General features: G+C 42.6%; 1 protein-coding gene across 2 annotated transcripts in view; it reads left to right on the top strand.

Annotated features, from left to right (window-relative positions):
- Positions 1-16,070: 16,070 nt before the first annotated feature.
- Positions 16,071-23,948, top strand: part of max (MYC associated factor X) — a 28,664-nt gene continuing 20,786 nt past the window's right edge. For both annotated transcript variants that reach the window (XM_033026877.1, XM_033026876.1), the window contains exon 1: positions 16,071-16,314. In XM_033026877.1, coding sequence (XP_032882768.1) covers positions 16,279-16,314 — 36 coding nt within the window. In that variant the 5' untranslated portion in view covers positions 16,071-16,278. The remainder of the gene's footprint in view (positions 16,315-23,948) is intronic.

The following is a 23,948-nucleotide window of genomic DNA, read 5'->3' as shown; positions in this document are numbered from 1 at the left end:
AGCCATAGACTCGCTTCTCTTCCCAAATATTTTGTATTCACTTTTGAATGTACATTATTAATCTTTTATTGTTTCTTTCTTATACAATCTCCCTCCGTTTATTTTTATAAGTTGATGGGACAATTAGAATGCAGAATAGTACAGCTCAGGAACAGGCCCTTTGACCCACCATATTTGTCCCAACTGTGATGCAAGTTTAAACTGATCCCATCTACCTGCACATTGTCTCCATCCCTCCATTCCCTGCCTTCTCATGTATATGTCTAAATATCCCTTAAATGTTTCTGCTTCCACCATTTCCTCTAGCAATGTGTTCTGGGCATCTTTCAATCTCTGTGCAAAAAAAAAATTGCCTCATAAATTTCCTTTAAACTTTCCCCCTCTTCTGGTATTTTGAGATCTCCACACTGGGAAATGACTGATCTTCTACCCTATTTATGCCTATCTTGTCAAGTCTTGTTTTAAAATGTATGCCTCTGATTAATCTGATGCAAGCTCTAAGATAATTTTAATCAACATCATTCCCCAATTCTTGCCTCAAAGGAAGGAGTGCACAATGCGCAGCTGATGGAATACACCTGGAGTGCAGTTTGTTTTCACTTAACCTGCCTCAGTGAATGGTGAGGACACAAAGTGCTCAAGTAAATCAAAGGTCTTCAAGAATCAAAGGACTCAAGAAGGTCTGAAGAATGTTCTCGACCCGAAACATCGTCTATCCATGTTCTCCAGAGATGCTGCCTGACCTGCTGAGTTACTCCAACACTTTATGTCCTCGTGTATTAACCAGCATCTGCAGCTCCTTGTTTCTACTCAATGAGTGATGAGCCATCAGCTCTCATCTCCTTCCAGTTGACTTTAACAACAATGTCAGCTTGATCTCCTAAACACTCCATGATTGCATGACTCTTTGACCAAAGATGGCAAACCATTCTCCCTGAAATGCTTTCCCACCCAGTTATGTTAAGGCCACTTGGTTTATTGGCTCTCAACAGATTTTGATTGTCCGCAAATGTTTCTGACACTCCCAAGAGACTGGGAGACTGCAGAAAATTGATGCTTTATGGCTGGATATGTCAGAGTTCATTCAAGATGACAAGAATAACATCAGGAAAGTTGGGATTTCCCTGTTCACGTAAATAGCCTAGGGAAATAATGTGCATTGTCAAACTCGCTCACCGGATAAAAGTTTTCGTCTCAGGGATTTTTTTTCTGAGTGTTTTATGAAAAGCAATCAGGTGAAGCATTGTATCTCCTGGCTTCTCTGAAGAAGGTAATCCATATCTGAGATCTTAAACTCTTGGGCTTTTTCGATGCATATTTAATTATTGCAGACCCGTAAAATAATATGCATGAACACAAGCCCTTGATTCCACCTTGTTCTCGTTAGGCACCAGGGACCTCTCTTTATGAATCTCATTTTCCAGCACTGAATCCACAACCTTTTATGCCTTGGCTTTTCAAATGATCACCAAGATACTTGTTAAATGGTGTGAGACAACCAGCCTTCAGCACTGGCAGTTAGTTCCAGATTTCAGCCACACAATATCAATGAAAATAATTATTTCTCAAAAGCCCATTAAATCTTTCCCATCCCCTTAAAACTTAACTTAATTCCCTCTGGTTTTAAACATCTCTGTGATGGAGAAAAGTTTATTTATTTTTTCATCTATTTATAGAATAATAGTCATACAGTATAGGAAACAAGCCCTTCAGCCCAACTTTCCTATGCCGACCAACATGCCCCATCTACACCAGTCCTACCTGCCTGCGTGTGCCTCATATCCTTCTGCGGGTTGAAGGTTTCCGTTTTAAAAGTTGGTTTTCGCTATTTTTAAAAGGCTATAAAGGGGCTGTCTCACTGCGGCGACCTAATCTGCGAGTTTAGACGAGTTTGCCCTCGACTCAAACTCGCAACATGGCCGACACAAGGTCCTATGAGGTCACTGGAACTCTCCTTCATGCTCGAGGGAAGTTCCCGCATACTCGCGGCCTCGGCTACGTCGCGGAAAATTTCTCAGCATGTTGAAAAATTTTCCACGAGTAAAATTTGGTTAGCATGGTTCTTTTGAACGTAGTGCAGTGGAGTGGGGAGCGCTATTTAGTTACAGGCAGTCGAGGGCAGCCGTAGACAATCTCCTTCGCTGACCGGGCATTTTGATTGGCTCATTGGAGTTTTCAGGACAAGGGAAAACCGACCGGTAGGTAAAATGCCCGCTAAACTTTATTATCTATATTACTAAAAGTCTCATCTTGACCACTTCCTGTGCTCTGTATATTGATTTTGAAAGAACGCTGCCACTTACGGCTGTGATTTTTGGCTATCCTACTCATAGTCCCCCTCCGCTGCGCAGGACAAGAGCATTTTTCCCATCGATGAAAAATAAAAGAGTTATTAATGTTTAAAAAATGTTGAGATTCTCTCTCCTGAAGGCCATGCCCCTTCCAGAGGGACTATAAAACCCGGAAGTGTGGAGGTGCCTCAGTTCTCTGCAAGATGGGGGAAGCGAGAGGTCTCAATTCTCAGTCTGAGCTGTGAATAACACTGAACACATCTTACTATATTACTAAATCTCTGATCTTGACCGCTTTTGGCCTACTGTGCTGCGATTTCCGACAGAACACCGCCGCCTATGGCCGTCATTTTTGGCCACCTCGCTCAGAGCCCCCCTCCGCTTTCCTGGACCGGAGAATTTTTTCTCATCGATGACAAATCAGAGAGATATTAATGTTTTTTAAAAATTCACCATTCTCTCTGCTGCCCCTGCTGGAGGGAGGGGGAGGGACTATAAAACCAGGAAGTGGTGTGCCTCACTCACTCTCTGCAATATGGATGAAGCCAAGGGTCACGTCTCTCTGAGCTCTGAATAACAATGAACAAATGTCTACACAACTGTGAGTACCCTTAATGTGGTTTGAAAATGAAAATATGGGTTGTTTGAAGTAAAAAGGCACTGCCTGCAAATGGTTGTTTGGATGCTTTGGCTTTAAGTTGAAAGGCAATACTTACTGCAAATGGTGGCTTGGGTGCTTTGGCTTGAAGTTGAAATGCACTATTTACTGCAAATGGTGGCTTGGGAGCTTTGGTTTAAAGTTCAAAATACACTACTTACTGCAAATGGTGGATTGGGAGCTTTGGCTTGAAGTTTTAAAAAAAATCACCATTCTCTCTGCTGCACCTGCTGGAGGGAGGGGGAGGGACTATAAAACCAGGAAGTGGTGTGCCTCACTCACTCTCTGCAATATGGATGAAGCCAAGGGGCACGTCTCTCTGAGCTCTGAATAACACTGAACAAATGTCTACACAACTGTGAGTACCCTTAATGTGGTTTGAAAATGAAGTAAAAATGCATTGCCTGCAAATGGTTGTTTGGGTGCTTTGGCTTGAAGTTGAAAGGCATTACTTACTGCAAATGGTGGCATGAGGTTGAAAGACACTACTTACTGCAAATGGTGGCTTGGGTGATTTGGCTTGAAGTTGAAAGGCACTTCTTACTGCAAATGGTGGCTTGGGTGCTTTGGCTTGAAGTTGAAAGGCACTACTTACTGCAAATGGTGGCATGCGTTTGAAAGGCACTACTTACTGCAAATGGTGGCAGGTGCTTTGGCTTGAGGTTGAAAGGCACTACTTACTGCAAATGGCGGCTTGGGTGCTTTGGCTTGAAGTTAAAAGGCACTACTGCAAATGCACTTACTTCCTGTTTGCACTGTATATTGATTTTAGATAAAACACTACACTTACGGCTGTGATTTTTGGCCATCTTACTCAGTCCCCCCTCCGCTGAGCAGGTGCAGAGAATTCTTCCCATCAATGAAAAATAAGTGTTATTAGTGTTTAAAAAATGTTGAGAATCTCCTCCTGTCAATCACGCCCTGAAAGCCACACCTTTTCCGGTGGGAGGGGGAGGGGTTATAAAACCCGGAAGTGTGGGTGTGGCTCAGTCTCTGCATGATGGGGGAGGGAGAGGTCATGACTGAGCTGTGAATCAACTGAACACACTGAATGTCTACTGAACTGTGAGTTTGGTGTTTTATGGTGGTTTCACCCTGCATGAAAAGGTATGAAGCTGCATTTGAATTTGGTGGCCTTGGACCCTGCTTGAAGTGGAATAAAACTGCACTGAATTTGGTGGCCTTGCACCCTGCTGAAAGTGGTATGATACTGCACTTGAATTCGGTGGCCTTGCACCCTGCTGAAAGTGGTATGATACTGCACTTGAATTCGGTGGCCTTGCACCCTGCTCATAGTGGTAAGAAACTGCACTTGAATTTGGTGGTCTTGAACCCTGCTTGAAATGGTAGGAACATGGATTTGAATTTGGTGGACTTGCACCCTGCTTGAAATGGTAGGAACATGGATTTGAATTTGGTGGATTTGCACCCTGCTTGAAATGGAATTTCAAGGAATAGTCATGAGTCAACTGCCAGCCCACCAGCCGTGAGTGAGCTGCCAGCAGATCAGGCTTGAGGGACTGAGCTGCCACCCCAAGAACCCATACCAGCACTCCAGAAAGCCCACCCACTGGCCACCAATATTGGAATTGGTGGAGATGTGGAATATTGCGTCGGGGGACCAGCCCTCCCGTGTGAACATGGGACCCAACGGGTCCCACTTAGTCTAGTGTCTACTAAACTGTGAGTGGTTTTACTGACCTGTCAGTGCCCTTAATGTGGTTTGAAAATGTAGTTTGAAAGTGCTAAAGCTGTGTTGCCTTTGGTTTGAAAGTGCTAAAGCTGCGTAGACTTCGGCTTGAAAGTGCTAAAGCTGCGTAGCCTTTGGTTTGAAAGCGCTAAAGCTGCGTAGCCTTTGGTTTGAAAGCGCTAAAGCTGAGAAGCCTTTGCTTTGAAAGTGCTAAAGCTGCGTAGCCTTTGGTTCGAAAGTGCTAAAGTTGCATAGGTTTTGGTTTGAAAGTGCTAAAGTAGCGTAGCCTTTGGTTTGAAAGTGCTAAAGCTGCGAAGCCATTGGTTTTGAAGTGCTAAAGCTGCCTTGCCTTTGGTTTGAAAGTGCTAAAGTTGCCTAACTTAATTATAAAGCTGCCTTGCCTAATTAAAACTGCCTTGCCTTATTAAAGCTGCCTTGCCTAATTAAAGTTGCCTTGCCCAATTAAAGCTGCCTTGCCTAATTAAAGCTGCCTTGCCCATATAATTAAAAGTCTAATCTTGACCACTTCGTTTGCACTTTATATTGATTTTAGAAAAAACGCTACCAAGTACTGCTGTGATTTTTGGCCATCTTACTCAGTCCCCCTCTGCTCATCAGGTGCCGAGGATTTTTCCCATCGATTAAAAATAAAAGAGTTATTAGTGTTTAAAAAATGTTGAGATTCTCTCTCCTGTCAATCATGTCATGAAGGCCACGCCCCTTCTGGTGGGAGGGGGAGGGACTATAAAACCCGGAAATGTGGGTGTGGCTCAGTCTCTGCAAGATGGGGGAGGGAGAGGTTACGACTTGCTGTCTTTAGTAGCCTTGCACCCTGCTTGAAATGGTATCGAACTGCACTTGAATTTGGTGGCCTTGCACCCTGCTTGAAATGGAATTTCAAGGACTAGCCGTGAGCCAACTGCGAGCCTACCAGCCGTGAGTAAGTGAGCTGCCAGCACAACAGGCTTGAGTGACTGAACCGCCAGCCCAAGAATCCATTCAGCCCATGATGTCCATACTAGCCGTCTGGAAATCAGTCCCTTCAGTGCACAATACACATACTAGCGCTCCAGAAAGCCCCCCGCCCCCCCCCCCCCCCCCCATACTGGTCACCAATATTGGAATTGGTGGAGAGGGGGAATATTGCGTTGGGGGACCAGCCCTTCCGTGTGATGCTGGGACCCAACGGGTCCCACTTAGTCTAGCACTTCTTAAAAGTACTCTCCACTCCTTCTCCCATTCCCCCCCCCAACACCCCACTCTCTAAAGGACTTACCGTACACTGGAGCAGCTGTCTATTACCGTCCTCTTCATCGCGGGTGTGAACTTCAGACGTGCGTGCGTGTGTATGTGTGTGCTCGGTCGGTCAATCCAGTTCCAGGTTTTTCAGGCTCGTGCCCTCTAGCTTGAAGGTCGATGACACTCTTCTTAACTCGCGCATTAGGTCGCCACAGTGGGGCAGGCCCTTAAGTTGTGAAATTTTGCATGTAATGTGGTGAAGCAGTTTATTTTGTAGACGGGGTTAATGTGATTAGTAATCTATGAAAAAATCTGCGCTAGTGGGTGGCGTGTTGACAAAGGTAAAATGACACCATACGACACACACATGTATACATACATACAAGATGAGACTTTTAATACCATATAGATTGTCCTTTTGCCCCTGTCTGAGTTTCATCTTTACCGTCATCTTTTACTTTTCATAATACATTCTTAATTGTTTATTTCAAAAAGTAAAGAAACATCAGCTAGAGTTTGCATAATGAATTACAAGCACAATAACAAAATGATTATTTCCACCCACATAATATAAAGCCTGGAATACCTTTAAATGTTGATTGAGATGTTTTACATATTTATTTGGTATTTTATACATTGGAACGTTTGGCCATTTCAAATTAGTCTTCTCTCAGGTTAAAAGGTTATCAAATACATGTATGCATCTGCTTCTGAAATCGCACAATGAACAAGCGATTGGATACATACAGTGAGCTGAGTGAGTAGAGGGAGGAAACCTTTGCCAATGCTTATTTAGGCTGAAGCCAGGTTATAAATATGTGCTTAACATTGGAAACATAGAAAAGAGGAGGTGGCCATTCGAGCCAGCACCGCCATTCATTGTGATCATGGCTAAATCATCCACAATCAGTAACCCGTGTCCGCCTTCTCCCCATACCCCTTGATTCCACTAGCCCCAAGAGCTCTATCTAACTCTTTTAAATGCATCCAGTGAATTGGCCTCCACTGCCTTCTGTGGCAGAGAATTCCACAACTTCACAGCTCTCTGGGTGAAAAAGTTTTTTCTCATCTCAGTTTTAAATGGCCTCTCCTTTATTCTTAGCCAGTGGCCCCTGGTTCTGGACGCCCAATATTGGGAACTTTTTCCTGCATCTATCTTGTCCAGTCCTTTTATAATTTTATGTTTCTATAAGATCCCCTCTCATCTAAATTCTAATGAATACAAGCTCAGTCTTTTCAATCTTTCCTCATATGACAGTCCTGCCATCCTGGGGATTAACCTCGTGATCCTATGCTTTGTCCTTCCTCAAATTAGGAGACCAAAACTGCACACAATACTCCAGATGTGGGCTCACCGGGGCCATGTACAACTGCAGAAGGACCTATACTCAAATCCTCTCATTATGAAGGCCAATATGCCATGAGCTTTCTTCACTGCCTGCTCTACCTGCATGTTTACTTTCAGTGACTGTGTACGAGGACACCCAGGTCGTATCGCCCTTTCCTTTTTCCTAATCTAACACCATTGAGATAATAATCTGCCTTCTTATTCTTGCTGCCAAAATGGATAACCTCACATTTATCTACATTATATTGCATCTGCAATGCATCTGCCCACTCGCTCAACCTATCAAAGTCACCCTGCAACCTCCATGCATCCTCTTCGCAGTTCACACTGCCACCCAGCTTGGTGTCATCTGCAAATCTACGAGTGTTACGTTTAATTCCATCATCTAAATCATTAATATGTATTGTAAATAGTTGCAGCCCCAGCACCGAGCCTTGCGGTACTCCACTCGCCACTGCCTACCGTTCTGACAGGGAACCGTTTATTCCTACTCCTTGTTTCCTGTCTGCCAACCAATTCTCGAACCATGTCAGTACCCTACCACAAATACCATGCGCTCTAATTTTGCTCACTAATCTCCCGTGCGGGACCTTATCAAAGGCTTTCTGAAAGTCCAGATACACTGCATCCACTGGCTCTCCTTCATCCATTTTACTTGTCACATACTCAAAAAATTCCAGAAGATTAGTCAAGTTGGAATTCCCCTTCATAAATCCATGCTGACTTGGACCAATCCTTTTACTGTTATCCAAATGCGCCGTTATTATTTCTTTAATAACTGACTCCAGTATCTTCCCCACCAGCGATGTCAGGCTAACTGGTCTATAACTCCCCATTTTCTCTCTTGCCCCTTTCTTGAAAAGTGGGATAACATTAGCTACCCTCCAATCCACAGCTGATCCTGAATCTATAGAATTTTGGAAAATGATCACCATTGCATCCATGATTTCGAGAGCCACCTTCTTGAGTACCCTGGGATGCAGACCATCAGGTCCTGGGGATTTATCAGTCTTCAGTCCCATCAGTCTACCCAATGATGGATGATGGATGGGACTGAAGGCTGATAAATCCCCAGGGCCTGTTGGTCTGCATCCCAGGGTACTCAAGATATCTCTCCAAATGCTTGACTTTGCCTCTCTCACTCTCTTGTCCTTCATACTGTGGCACATGAGGAACAAAGTACCTGTTCAACTCTTCTGCCATTTCCTTGTTCCCCATAATAAATTCACCCGTTTCTGCCTTCAAGGGACCCATATTTGTCTTTATTAATCTTTTTCTCTTAACATACCTAAAGAAGCGTTTACTATCCTTCTTTATATTCTTGGCGAGCTTTCCTTTGTACTTCATCTTTTCACCCGGTGTTGCCTTTTTTGTTACCTTCTGACCTTTTGTTTTAGTTCTACACCGTTCATAACTTCCATTGTCAGCCACGGTTGCCTCCTACTCCCCTTGGAATCTTTCTTCCTCTTTGGAATGAAATGATCCTGCATCTTCTGAATTATGCCCAGAAATTCCTGCCATTGCTGTTCCACCGCATTCCTGCGAGGATCCTTTTCCAGTCGACCTTGGTCTGCTCCTCTCTCATGCCTTCATAGTCCTCTTTGTTCAAATGCAACACTGACACTGATTTAAACTTCTCCCTCTCAAATTGCAGATTAAAACTTACCATATTATGGTCATTACCTCCTAGTAGTTCCTTTACCTTGTTCCCTTATTAAATCTGGTTCATTGGACAGCACTAAATCCAGAATTGTCTTCTCTCTGGTAGGCTCCAATACAAGCTGGTCTAAGAATCCATTTTGGAAGCACACTACAAACTCCCTTTCTTGGGAACCAACCTGATTTTTCCCAGTCTACCTGCATATTGAAATCTCCCATAACCACAGTGGCGTTACTTTTGTCACATGCCAATTTGAACTCCTGCTGCAACTTGCACCCTATATCCAGGCGACTTTTTGGGGGCCTGTAGATAACTCCCATTAGTGTCTTCTTACCTTTACAATTCCTCAATTCTATCCACAGTGACTCGATATCGTCAGTCCCTATGTCACCCCTCGCAAGGGACTGAATTTCATCCCTCATCAACAGAGCTACCCCACCTCCTCTGCCCACCTGCCTGTCCTTTCTATAGGAGTAGCTCTGCTTGGTATAATAATTACCATAAATTGTTGCAGCAAAAGGCCATTCTGGAACACTTAGATGGATTTTTGCGAGGCAGTCAGGTTATGAACTCCAGGTCCCAATGTGATTATTTAAGTCTATAAATAAAGGAAACTAATTACTCACCATATTAAGTTCCTTTCTTTTGGAACTTTCTACAAAGTGCAAGACAGTGATGCAATTGAATACCAAATGCCTTCATGAAAAAAGGTATGTCTATAGTTAATTTAATTAACAAATTAGTATTATTTTGAATAATTTATGTTTATTTTCTAATATCTAATAAATTGATTAATCAACTTAAATATTTTTGGAAGTTTCTGATTGCCAATAGGTATTGCTCAGCGGGAAAGTTTATTTTCCACGTTTTTATGGGTGTGGTTTGTGGGCTCACTCTCCCCACAACAATGTGATGGCATTTATGTGCGGAATACCTTTATTCCTGTGGCATTTAGCACAAAGTCAATACTGGGGGATCCAATGATGTTTAACATGGTCTTTGATTGATGTTTAACATGGATTCACATATGTGAATCAATGATGAGCAATCATAACTTCTCACTGGCAAGATATTACTCAGAACTTAATAATAGATAGAGAACTTGCGAGAATGCTACCTTGAGGTTCTTAATTAGTCTGACAACAAAATATTTGATGAATAAATATAAAAATTTAAAATAAACTAATTAAACCATTGCCACAGAAAGCTAACATGAACAAAAAGCATGAGAATATTCCATATAATGGTTAAATTAAGATTCACTGTTTTACAAAAATGATAAGGTTATCTGTGGGATCAGTAGAATCTCAATTATTAAAAACTCTTTGTAAACATTTATACATTTTTGGCCTCAATTCTGAGAAAAAGACGAGCAAGTTATCTTTATTATATGAACACACACTTCAACAAGTTGAATTTTCACTGTTCAACATGTTGAAGCCATTGACTCACCACATGGTAGGAAGTCTACCAGCTGCAACCATAACATAAGTATATACCATTTGTAGGGATAACAAGTGATATTTATCCATCTTACAAGGCAGTCATGGACTTAATGTGACATTATGTTGGGAGGTGGAGGATGGCGGAGTGGAGCTTAGGTGCACATAACGTTCAATACAATAGGGCCAAATAAGACATTTGATTTACTTATGAATATCTGATATCCAAGTGCAGTGAGGGGAGAGAGCTGGCACAACTTTGAAGGCACCGTTTGGCCAAAAATGGAAACCTTAAACTGCGGAAATTTTAATTGGAAAATACATGCATTCAAACCATAAATAAAATCATGGTTTTATTCTCTTTGATCTTCCAAAATTCAACACAATTCTTTGAAAAGTATCAGATTAGGGTGAGGATGCGGTCAAGGAAATAGCGTTCACATCGCGGCCCTGTTTCCACCAATCTTTCCACCACTACGTACAAGAAGCACAAGAAGTGCAAGACGCCATTGTGTGCAGATGCCGAGAACTGTATTCAGCTCTGGCTGAACAAATTCTAATCTTGTGATGTGGACTCGATAAGAAGAAGAAGGGTGAAGATGATGTTTGTATCTTTTCAATTAATATGCTATCAGGAGTAAAAAAGACTGTAAACTAACTCAAATTAATCAACCTGTTTAGATTTTAACACTGAAGGTAGACACAAAATGCTGGAGTAACTCAGCGGGACAGGCAGCATCTCTGGAGAGTAGGAATGGGTGACGTTTCGGGTCGAGACCCTTCTTCAGACTCGAAGGGTCTTGACCCGAAGCGTCACCCATTCCTTCTCTCCAGAGATGCTGCCTGTCCAGCTGAGTTACTCCAGCATTTTGTGTCTACCTTCGATTTAAATCAGCATCTGCAGTTCTTTCCTGTATATTTTAATACTTTTCAAAAGCATCTTTACTGTTGCGGATCCAAACAGGGAAGCAATAATATTTGGCCATTTTATTCAAACAATAAATAATCAGTGACCAACAAAAACAAAACAGATGTACAATGACAATATAAGTCATGTTTAGCATGAGGCTATTTTACACAATAAGTAATTCGTGAAAACCTTCAACAATTTTTTTAATTAATAAAACATTTTAAGGTTTCTTTATCTCTTTATTTTAAGTAATTTTAGAAAAACAACCAAATAAGATATTTCTAGATTATATGAGAAAAATTTAGATCTGACAGATATATCCTGGCAAACCATACACACTCAAATGGACACATTCTGTATTTGGTTAACAGTGACATTGCTCTGCAAAAATATTAATTGGCAGTCTGTTTTTTGAAGTTTTCTTGTGAAGATATGATTTTAAATATGCACCATTATGAGTTGCAGACTTTGTTTAAACTCTTAAAGTTTAGACATACGTTTCAGGTCAGTGACCTCTCATCAGAATTATTTCTCTCTCCACAGATGCTGCCTGACCTGTGGAGTAGCCTCAGTATTTTCAGCTTTTATTTCACAATTCCAGCATCTGCAGTTTTTTTTTTTTTTAATTGCTTTTCAATTCATCTTTTATAATCAGTTACTGTTAACCAGGGGTTATACTTATACAAATGTATGAAAATAGCAGGTGTATTTCCCACACTCCCGAAGCTTTCCCTGTCATTCAACATGATCGAGGCTGGTCTTCTCTTCTGTGCCAATTCCCCACTCCCCTCAATACCCCAATCTTTCAAAAAAAAAAGATTCACTTCCTCTTTAAATACACCCAATATTCAATTCTCCACAATCCTCTGGTGTACAGAATTCTAGAGAAGATCCTCAGCTTTAAAAAAACATTACAATTTTGTAACTACGTTCACTTGTTTGATAATTTCCCACCAGTGGAAGCATCTTGATATCTCCTCTTTCATGCCCCTCTTAAGAATCTGATGTTTCCATAATACACTTCATTCTTTGACACTCCAAAGAGCTTCAAGCTACATGAAAATGCAGATGCTTGGAACTTTGAACAAAAAGCTAAGTGCTGGAGGAATTGAGCGGGCCAGGCAGCATATGTGGAGGGAATGGATGACTGACGTTTCGATTGGGACTCTTCTTCAGACTGATTGGAGTGGGAGACTCAGCACTCTGAGTCTTCTTTTGTAAACCAGCATCTGCAGTTATTTGTTTCTACTTAACTTTCTGAGAAGGGAGTCCTTAATAAAGTATCACTGTCCAATCATTTGTTACAATCTTTCGATGAAGAGGTCAGACAAAGCAAGAACAAAAGTTAAGATTTAAAATAAAGAAAATACTTAATTATAATTTTAATCAATTGGTATGAAAGGGGTAAAGGATGAAAAAAAAAGATTGGATCCAGCCAAGCTGTAAATGACAGTTGTGGCATCAGAACTTGTTGTTCAAAACAAATGTTATGATTTGAATTCATCCCGAGTCTGTAAGATCATATAACACCTTATCGATTTATTTCCAAGTAACTCTTTAGGGGGATAACCTTCCACCCTACTCTAGCTGTTCCAGGGTCACAGGTAAAGAGAAATCACCACTCATGCATCCACATTCTCTGCCACCTCCACTTTTGGACTCTAAAATGTATGTGACCTGTTGGGCTTCAAATCCACCAACTTATCCAAAACATTCTCTTCAGTAACAATGGGCCAGATCTTCCCAACATAAACACGCTGTCCTTATTTTCATCATGCACAGATCTGGACATGGAGAGTCTAACATCCTGGTCCAAGGTGTTCCATATTCCCATTCTGAAGCTTGGACAGCAGCATACCTTAGTGAGGCTCAAATTAAGATCTGACCCCACAATTCCCACAAATCCTGTGACAACTGACAAAGCTACCTTGATTTTTAAATGATTCTCCACACCTCTGATCTAGAATGTCCAAGATCTGAAAGCTAATTCCCACACTAATAGAGTGGAAAATCCCTGAAAGACTGAGCTCTAGAACCAGAGTCATACAGCATGAAAACAGGCCTTTCAACTCAACTTGTTAATGCTGACCAAGATGCCCCATTTACACTAGTCCTACCTGCCTGTGTTTGGCCCGTATCCCTCTAAACCTTTCCTGTTTATATACCTGTCAAAATGTATTTTATATAAAGTACCTGCCTCAAGTGCCTTCTGGCTGCTCATTCCATATACCAACCACACTGTCTGAAAAAAGTTGTCCCTCGGGTTCCTATTAAATTGTTCCTCTCTAATCTTAAGCCTATTTCCTTTGGTTCTTGATTCTGCTACTCTGGGTAAACTCTGTGTATTTACCCAATCTATTCCCTTCATGATCTTGTTCACCTCTACAAAATCAGCCTTATCCTCCTCCACACCTAGGATTATAGTCCTTGCCTGCCTAACCTCTCCCAATAGCTTAGCTCCTCAAGTCCTGGCAACATCCTTGTGAATCTTTTCTGCAGCTCAACAAACCCTTCCATAAGACGGGGTAATCAAAACAATGCTACTGCTGAGCTTCAGGACAAATTCAATTAAAACATATGTTGCCCAGTATCATCCAGGAAATCTGGAACTTTCCTATGCATGGAGTAGAATATACTTCCTATGCATACTTGCATGGAAATCCCAATAAAGCAAAATCTGGGCCATTCAGTAATCAAATTCCTCTCTTTTTAAACCCTTGCTTTTCCACTGTTTCCACTTATTTTATCATCTATCATGAAGGAAGGCAGAAAATATCTGCATAATGCCTGTCAATGTCCTCATTCCACTCTTGCCTTTGCCAATAAGCACCCCACAATTACTATCACTACAATCTTCCCCTTTAATTTGTGGTTGAAATTCCTTGGTACATTTCTTGGTGCTCGATATTATATCTTCTTCCAATCACATCCACAATTAATCTGTATCCACCTATCACTTACCAGGCCTTGTCCTGCCCCCACCTCTTTTCCAGCTGTCTCCAGCCCCCACTGGAATCAGACTGATGAAGGGTCCCGACCTGAATTGTCACCTCATCCATGTTCTCCAGGAATGCTGCCTAACCCGCTGACTTACTCAAGCACGTTGTGGTTTTTTTTGGTAAACCAGCATCTGCAGTTCTTTATTGCTACTTTTGCTTTTATTTGCCTTTTTTGCCGGAATCACTGGGTGAAACAGGCACCATAAGTGGGGGAAGTAACTCCAGATGAGGTACTGATTTATACCGAAGAAGGGTATTCTTCTTCTCCAGAGATGCTGCCTGGCCCGCTGAGTTACTCCAACACTTTGTGACTATCTTCAGCATCAGTGGGGGAATGGGCAGTTGATGTTTCTGGTCGGGCCCTGTCTGATCTCCACAGGTCTGCAGAATTGTCCCGACCCGAAGCCGCCTCCGTCCATATCCCTCCACTGAGAATTTGTATCCGCGTTGTCAGAAGAAAACCAAGGTATTTACTGGTAATGTTTAAGCAGAGAGAACACTAACGCAAACATCACCAGTACTATTCTTCGGCCAGAGTCAATCATAACAACTCGCACCATGCTCACGCTGACAACGTTTCTTCAGAAGAACAGGTACTGTCAGGAGTACCGCAAGGCACAGTCCTTGGACCACTGTTGTTCCTGACGTACATTCATGATCTACCTGAACACATAAATTGTAAAACAAGACTCTTTGCAGATGATGTCTTGTATATACGCCTGTCACTGCTGTAGAGGATATTAACTCCTTACAAGAAGACCTTAAGTCCTTGGAATTATGGCAAAACACATGGAAGATGAGCTTCAACCCAACCAAATGCTCAATTATGGTAATTTCAAACAAGAAGAAACCACTTACTCGAGACTCGAGTCTTCTGTGAAATACTTCATCGTACAAGTTCACAACCATACCTTGGAGTTCATCTTGATAACAAGCTTTCGTGGAGGGAACACGTGGACAATACGGTCACTAAAGCCAACCGAACACTAGGATTCCTTAGACGAAACCTCTGGTTCTGCCCAAAGGAAGTGAAAACCACAGCATACACAACATTGGTTAGACCCTGACTGGAATACGCTTCATGCCCCTGGGACCCATACAAAACTGATCATATCAACAAACTAGAAGGGGTACGGAGGAAAGCAGCACGCTTTTGCATCGGGAACTACAATAGAGGTAGCAGTGTCACCCAGATGCTGTCCGACCTGGAGTGGGAAACGCTGGAAACAAGAAGGGCAAGGAACAGACTTGCCATGTTGTACAAGATTCAAAAGGGGAAGATACATAACATACTCAACAGAAAGGAGAACAAGAAAGAGAAATGATATGCAAATAGAAACCCCATTCGCCAGGACAGATATTTATAAGAACTCATTCTTTGTAAGAACCTTAAGGGAATGGAATAAACTAGACAACAACAGTCAAATCACCTTCACTAGACAGTTTTAAGGAGGCACTAACAGCACGTTAATATGCACAACACATCCAAGTTGGCGATATGCAGAATACTGCCCTGTCGACTACAAATTCAGAAGGTTCAGAACAGTGCTCAGTCCATCTGCAGCTCCGTCCTTACCTATGCAGCCATGTCGTTCCCATGCCACAAAGGATGCTGGGACAAGAGCCCAGCTCGGACGCGGGGGGAGGGGGGGCGAAAACTACATTTCCCAAAGTGCCCGGCGCTCCAACGCAACGTGCAACTTCCGCCGCTCTCGCCTCCCCTGCGCTGAGAAAAACAAATGTGGTTTTCTGGGAAATGTAGTCTGCACGCGGGAGGTACGGACCGTGACTCGGCCACCTGCAACTACAACTCCCGAACGGCAACGCGTCAGGTGCGCGTGCGCAGTCGGGCCGGGGCCTTGGCGGCGGTGGTTGCTGCTGGAGTCACGAGTGGTTTCCGCTGGGTTATCCTGTGTGTTTATCTCCTTTTTCCTCCACGTTCATAAGGGTTGATACAGCCAGCTACCCCGTGGAGTTTTCACTTTCAGTTTTAAGGTCGCCGTGTTTGTTGGGGTTTTTTTGTGCTGTTTAAACTAAAAGCATGAGCGATAACGATGACATCGAGGTGGAAAGCGACGTAAGTCTGGACGGGCTGCCTCGGCCTTTTACCGCTGTTGGATTGAACGTGTTTGTTTTTATTTCCTCCTGATTATATACATTTCTTTTTCCTTTCTCTGTAGTTACGGATTCCCCGCCCCTTCTCTCCGTCGATTTTTTTTTGTGAACTCCAGACTCTAGCCCTATATGATCATTTTGTCACTTGTCTGTTTTTCAGGAAGAACAGCCGAGGTTTCAGACAGCGGTACGTGACGGAGGATTAACATAGACCCCGTGTCGACGCTTTGTTTTTTAATATAAAATTTAAACATCCGAAACCAATAGAGATTCAATTCTTTTTTGAAAACAAAAATCACAATTGTTTAATGATCCGCCCCATCCCCCTTTCTCTCTTAAGTACTTGGTTTGATTTTTAATCTTGAGTCTGGTTCGGGTATAGGAGCCCCCGAGACCGAAACAGGAACTGGCGATGTGTTGAAGGAAGGCCAATGCTGTCTTCCACGGAGCCTGTTCCTGGGCGATTATCCAACCACAGGCCTCGAGAGAAATCGGGCTTATTATTCACTTAAAAAACACAAAAGCGATCGTTCTTAGCGTACCTAAACGAGGCTCCTTAATTTTTAGGGTTAAATTAATCTAGTTGCCTTAGATATTTTAAAATGCATTTAGTATTTTTAACCTATTCATTTTTTTCTCCTAGTTATGTAATATACATGATAAAATAGTTTTGCTCACAAGCCTCAACGCCCCTGTGACAATTAGATTACTGGAAATAGCTTGTAATTTTTTTTTTGTTAGCCATTTTATTTCCTCGAACTCTGTCCACCCTTTCCCATCCCATCAATATGAAAGGTTTACTCATGGAAAACCTGAGAAAAGTTTTTAAAAAAACATGAAATTCGGCGTGACGCTTTTTTCCCCTTCCTCTTTTACAGTTGTGTAAATGTATTTCATACAGCGTCTCGGATGATCAGCTGCTGAAAAGGATTCTTATTCGTGTTCTTCAAGAAACATTTAAAAAAGATCAATAACAAATGTAAATAGTTAAGTTAGATGTACAAGGTTTTCTTTTGATTGTGGGTGTATAACACAAAATGGACTCTAGGAAGCTTGTATATATAATTCTTGATCTTATTATTGTAGAAAAAGTTTTATTTTCAAAAAAGCCTTAACTTGGTATTCAACTCCATACATTACCTGGATATGAATTATCTAAATAATAAATTGGTACAAGAACCTTGGGTGATAATGGAACAACATAGCTCATTTTGTGATTATACAGCATAGTCTATATATTATGTTTGCAATATCAACCACATTGCTTTTACAACGGCTAGTTGCCAAATGGCCTGTTGATTTGTGAGCATTGATAATTGTGTGTGTGTGTGTATATTCTCAAATTGTAGGCAACTGGGAATGGTTTGATGTAGTAGGCAACGTGTGATCTCTATTGTCACATCTGTAAATTCAGCAGACTGTTGTGGAGGAGTCTGCAATCTTGTTGCTTGATTTCCTGAAAAGAAAATGCATTGAGATTGAGACTGCTTTTGAAGGAGTAATCGGGAAAAATGTCTGTTCATTGTGTCACCCATAATTGAGTTAAACTTTATCTGTAATTAATCTACATCATATGTCAAGGAAATAGGTAATTTTGACCTGAGGAAAATTAATGGCAATAAGAAATGTAAATGTGCATTTATGGCTGGGAAATGATAGGATTATAGATTACTTTTTAATATGAATGGTTGGAGACAAGAATTGTGATCTCACTGTGAATGTACACTGCAGTTTGGAGTGAAATAAATTTTGTGCTCCAAATAAAACTAATTTATAATACTGCTGTTCCAAGCAGATTTATCACTTTAAATGGGTTGTAAATGAATTACAGCTCGTGCTAGCTTTATAATATTTTTATTTTCCTAAATTTCAAAGAATTTCAAACATCACCTTGCGCTTGCTCTGAATTTTGGTGCATTTGATTTTGAAATAAGAGTTTTTTAGAAACATATTTTTTGACACAAATGCATTTAACTTTCCTGTTTAATAGCCTTCTGTTGCACCCAAGTATTTCCTTTGCTAATCAAATGAAACAATTTCAACAGTAAATCTACACACTTTTGGCACGTTCAAATTTGGCCCTTAAAGGATTTGGATTGATGCTACTTTCATTCACTGATGCATTTACTTGTAGCAGGCTGAACTGTACTACAGGTGCACAACCTTTTATCCGAAAGCCTTGGGACCAGACACTTTTTGTAATTCGGAATTTGTCGGTCTTCGGAATGGAAATTTTTTAGCGTAGATTTTAATGGCTGGCTCAGTGGTAGAGTGCTCGGCTCATATCCGCAAGGTCGCGAGTTTGCGCCTTGATCCCGGCAGTTCCTCGGTCGCGAGTTTGAGTCTTCAATGTAGTTTTTTCTTGCAGAATAAATGTCTGTATGAAATGCAGTGTGTTGAATGAATTCCTGACCGCAGCATTGAATCACCTCTCGCACTCATGTCACCCTAGCGGGACTACATGCCCTTAGGCGGCCAAAGGCGACATTTTCACACTTATATCCGTGTGCAGCAGAGGCGACGTGCGTTTGGCGCCAAACGTGAGCTTTGGTGTGCCATGTTTAGCGCCAAACGTGAGCTTTGGTGTGCAGACGACATCCTGGAAAAAATGTCCGGTTTCTTCCAGGTAGGCGATATACCCTCCCGGGCAATATACCCTCCACTTCTCTTTTATGAAGGGGATTTAGTTCCCCTTTCTTCCAGGACCGACCGGAGGTTCCGCTGTCACCTCTGCGGGCCACCCTCGGTGAACGCTCACTCAACTTTGTCTTGGGATTCCTACTCTCCCGCGCAATGTATCCTCACCTTCTCTTTTATGAAGGGGATTTAGTTCCCCTTTCTTCGAGGACCGACCGGAGGTTCCGCTGTCACCTCTGCGGGCCGCCCTCGGTGAACGTCCTGTCTCCCTGTCCCTGGGATAGTAGGGGGCGATCAAACAGCACAATACCCCCCTCCCCCTCCAACTCCAGAGGAATCCGCTCCCCGATGGGCCGCTACGGCGACAAGTGGCAGTTCGCCCACAGCCCGAGCTGCGCGACCCCAAGAACAAGACGTACCTTGCACACCATTAGCTTCTAACCATAAGGGGAGCGTGTTCCTCTGGAGTTGGAGCGGGGCTGGGCTGGAGTTGCTGATCTGGGATCTCCGTGCTTGCAATGGGCCTGGGGGTCGGTGTCCCGATGAGGGGGCTGTGGGCGAACTGCCACTTGTCGCCGTAGCGGCCCATCGGGGAGCGGCTTCTGGTGGTCCTGACGTCTCCGGCCAGTTTGCAGTTTTGGAGTTGGAACGGGGCTGGGCTGCTGCTGGCTGTGGGTCTCTGGGATCTCCGTGCTTGCTGGGGGCCTGGGGGTCGGTGTCCTGTTGGTCCTGACGTCTCCGGTGACTGGCTCTGACCTGCTAGCATCGCCGACATGAAGACAGTGCAAAGCCCCCGCGCCGGTGCAATGGGCGGGGAGCTGGAGAGGGGAGGGAAGGGGTCACACATGGCCGGGAAGCAGAGGGGTGTAGGTGGGGTGAAACTGAAGGGAGCGACAATCTGCTGCTGCCTGCCCGCTGAGTTAAAAAGTTCCCACGCAAGACTCACGATACACTGTGTATCGTGCTACCGTGGGAACTTTTTAACTCGGCGGGCAGGCAGCAGCATATTGTCAATTATTAACCCTCCCGCGCAATATACCCTCACCTTCTCTTTTATGAATGGGGATTTAGTTCCCCTTTCTTCGAGGACCGACCGGAGGTTCCGCTGTCACCTCTGCGGGCCGCCCTTGGTGAACGTTTTCAAGGACCGAAAAAATGTCCGCTATTCGGAGGTTTTCGTTATTTGGATCGTCGGATAAAAGGTTGTGCACCTGTAGCATGTTTGATGAAACCTCACAGTGATTTCTTTAGCAGTTTTTCCATTACTGCAGCTTTTAAATGCTTATGCATATCGTTTTGGAATATGAGGAAAGGGGCTTGTGCCTAATTGACCACCCTCGTTCTTTTTTAAACTTCACCCACCCATGTTCTCCAGAGATGTTCCTTGACCCGCTGAATTATTCCAGCACTTTGTCTTTTTTTTTGTAAACCAACAACTGCAGTTCATTGTTTCTCTTTTTCTTCCCACCCCCTTTCCACCAACTTCCCGCATACCTTCACAGATCATTTATTGGTTTTGTTGATTCCTAAGAGCCGAATACCTGATGTTTTGAATATACTTATTAACTGTCAGCCCTCTGGGACAGTGATTTCCAAAGAGTTACTACTTTCTGAGTGAATAAACAACTGCTCATCTCAGATCCATTTGGCTGACAGTTCGAAATGAATCTCCATGCTGGAAATCTGAAATAAGGACAGAAATTGCTCGAATCGCATTTAGATCAAGAAGTATCTGTGGATATAGAGCCAGATGAAGGAACTCGATTCTGATAACCTCAGTGAGTTCTCTTGCAACTTGCTGCAGCCAACATTTCCTGTTATTGGGGCTGGCTACTTATTCTGAGACCTGCCTGGTTCTCAACACTAGTTTAGATTTGTTTAGATTAGTTATTTTATTGTAATTGCCACCCGGCTTCAATGAAATTCCTTGTTCAAGTGAAGTTCAGAGTAAACAGTATACTGTAATGATAAATACAGTAACAAACAAGGAATGCAAAACATCAGAATAGTATGAAGACAGTGCAATCTTAAGTAGTGCTAACTAGAGGTCAATAAGAGAATAATCAAATGAGGTAATTAAATAAATAAGAGTAAGTGTATGTGACAGCACCTCCACAAAAGTGATGATTTGTTCGGGTGTTTGGTAGTAGCGGTGAAGAAGCTGTTCTTAAGTTTGGACACCTGTTTTTTGTATCTTTTGTAGCACCTGTATCTTTTCCCTGAATATAGAAGAGAGGAAGGAGAACAGCTAGGTCAGCAACAATCTCTACCTATATTTTCCAGCATTCCTAGTGCAATGCAACATAAAGATGGAATGGATGGGAGGAAATGATGAGCCTGTGATGGACTGGGCTGTGTTCACTATATTCTCTGCAGGTTCGGTCAATCAAAAACAGACCAGTTGCCATACTAAGCTGAGGCATCCTGTGAGAATATTTTCTATCGCGCATCTGTAGAAGTTCAAGGAAATCATTGTGGGCATGCTGAATCTACTCAGATGTCTAAGAAAGTAAATACACTTTCTTAATCAATGTGAAGGGACCAGGTTAGGTCGCTGGTGATTATGAATACCTAGGAACTTGAAGCTGGGCCATTTCTGCAGTTGCTCCATTGATAAATACAGGGTTGTTTTAACACCTACTCTCCCCATTGGGTCAACAACCAACTCTTTTGTCTTACTGATGTATCAGGCTTGCACAGCGACACTATATACCCAAACTCTTCCTTGTATTCTGTCTCATCTGTGTTGATTCCCAGACAACAACAGTGGTATCCTCGGCAAACTTAAAAGATCGAGTAGGCACTGATTGATCTTGGCCACACATTCATGGGTCTAAGGGAAGTTGAGTAATGGGCTTAGCATGCAACCCTGAAGAACCCAGTGTAGAAGATGAGGGTGGAGGAAACATAATGATCAATTTTAACCGACTGAGGTCTGCCTCAATCAAATAATAAGATTCCAGCATTCACACCATGAATCTTGAAAAAAACATGTTATGGTTCTTAAAAATACTTATGCTTGCACTCCTTTTCTTCAATCTTCTAGTTATGAGTTTAATACTCTTTCTGAGGGTTTTCACCAGGAGCTGTGATTTATCCTACTTACCAATGATGTGAAAGTCATTTAAAAAATACCCCAAAGTGCCGGAAAAACTTAGGGAGTCGGGGAGTACCTCTAGAGAATATAGATAGGCGATGTTTGGGTTGGAACCCTTCGTGACTGATTATAGTGGGAGAGGAGGGAGAAAGTTGAAAGAGAGGTGGAGGCAGGACAAACATTGCCTATCCTGATCCTCCAGAGCATGACCTGCTGAGTTACTCACGGAATTTTTGTTTTTTTTGTAAACCAGCATCTGCAGTTTCTTGCATCTACTCCTGTGAACGTGGTAGATTAAGGTAGATTAATTGGCCATTGTGAATTGCCCTTTTGTGCACAGGTGTGTTTAAATTCTGGAGGGAGATGATGGAAATTTGGGGAGAATAAGATTGTGTATAAGCATTATGCTTAATGGTCATTGTGGAATTGGTGGCCAGAAGGACCAATTTCCATGAAAACCCTTGCAAGCAATGATTCTTATTTATTATGATTGCACTACTTCAAAGTAGAATATGTTGTTACATCTGGATGCCAGAACTCAGGACTCCAGATTTGGCTTCACCAGAGTTATTGTTTTCTACATTTAATTAGGTCTTCCAAAATATCATATGGCCGAGACTGTTAAAATAGTGTGCTACAATGTCAGTAGAAATGCAAAAGAAATGAAAAGTTGTTTTTCCCTTTTGAGGAGAGTGTTATTGACCCATTGTGGTTGAATTCACAGGTTTTAAAGTAAAAATTACATACTGGTATAATTATTGTCATTCCCTTTTCTTAAGGTTAAGAATAGGCGCTGATAGCTAATTTTTTTTAAATCTCTTCTCGTTTAGCTAGAGTAAAACAAATGTGTTTGAGTCATTTGAGTGTTAAAGGTCATTTGAGTGGTATGAATAAATATAAACAAACTTTGCTTGGTACCACCATACATTTCTTGGGTGCTGGAATTACATTGTGAAAAGATTGGATAATTGTGTATTACAGTAATATATACAAAATATAACTAGAAATGGAGGGTATGATGGCACAGCGGTAGAGTTGATGCATACAGTGCCACAAACCCGGGTTCAATCCTGGATATGGGAGCTGTGTGCACAGAGTTCAGACGTTCTCCCTGTGACCTGTGGTTTTTCTCCGGGTGCTCCGGTTTCCTCCCATACTCCAAAGACGCACAGATTTGTAGGTTAATTGGCTTGGTACAATTGTAAATTGTCCCTGGTGTGTCGGATGGTGTTCGTGCAGGAATCATTGGTCGGCATGGACTCGGTGCCTGTTCCCTCGCTGAAGGGCCTGTTTCCTCACTATCTCTCTAAACACTAAATACTGTACTCTAGCTGTTCTTTTTATTTATCTTGATCACAGTCTTTGGTGATGGCTAGAATTTAATTACCATTGTCGAATGTGGCCTGTCCCTTCTACCTCCCGAGAGAATTCACCTCCGTTATCCTGACCGCGGTCTACATCCCACCCCAGGCAGACGTCCGTCTGGCACTGGAGGAGCTGCAGGCCGTGGTCAACAAACACCAGACGTCTTACCCCGAGGCATTTACCACCCTTGCTGGGGACTTCAATAAGGCGAACCTCAAGAAATCACTCCCCAAATTCCACCAACATGTCTCCTGCTGCACCAGAGGACCTAACACCCTCGACCACTGCTACACCACCATCAAGAATGCCTATCGTTCTATCCCTCGCCCTCACTTCGGTAAGTCCGACCATACCGCGGTGCTGCTTCTTCCTGCCTACAAGCAGCAATTAAAGAGCGCACCCCCAGAAGTGAGGACAGCACAGAGCTGGTCGGGGGGGGGGGGGGGGCAGAAGAACAACTCCAGGACTGTTTGGAGTCTGTAGACTGGGCAATGCTC

This window comes from Amblyraja radiata, chromosome 9, assembly GCF_010909765.2.
Source record: "Amblyraja radiata isolate CabotCenter1 chromosome 9, sAmbRad1.1.pri, whole genome shotgun sequence".
NCBI classification, from domain to species: Eukaryota; Metazoa; Chordata; class Chondrichthyes; order Rajiformes; family Rajidae; genus Amblyraja; species Amblyraja radiata.
The sequence above is the reverse complement of the archived record's forward strand: the minus strand, read 5'-3'. Positions and strand labels throughout refer to the sequence as shown.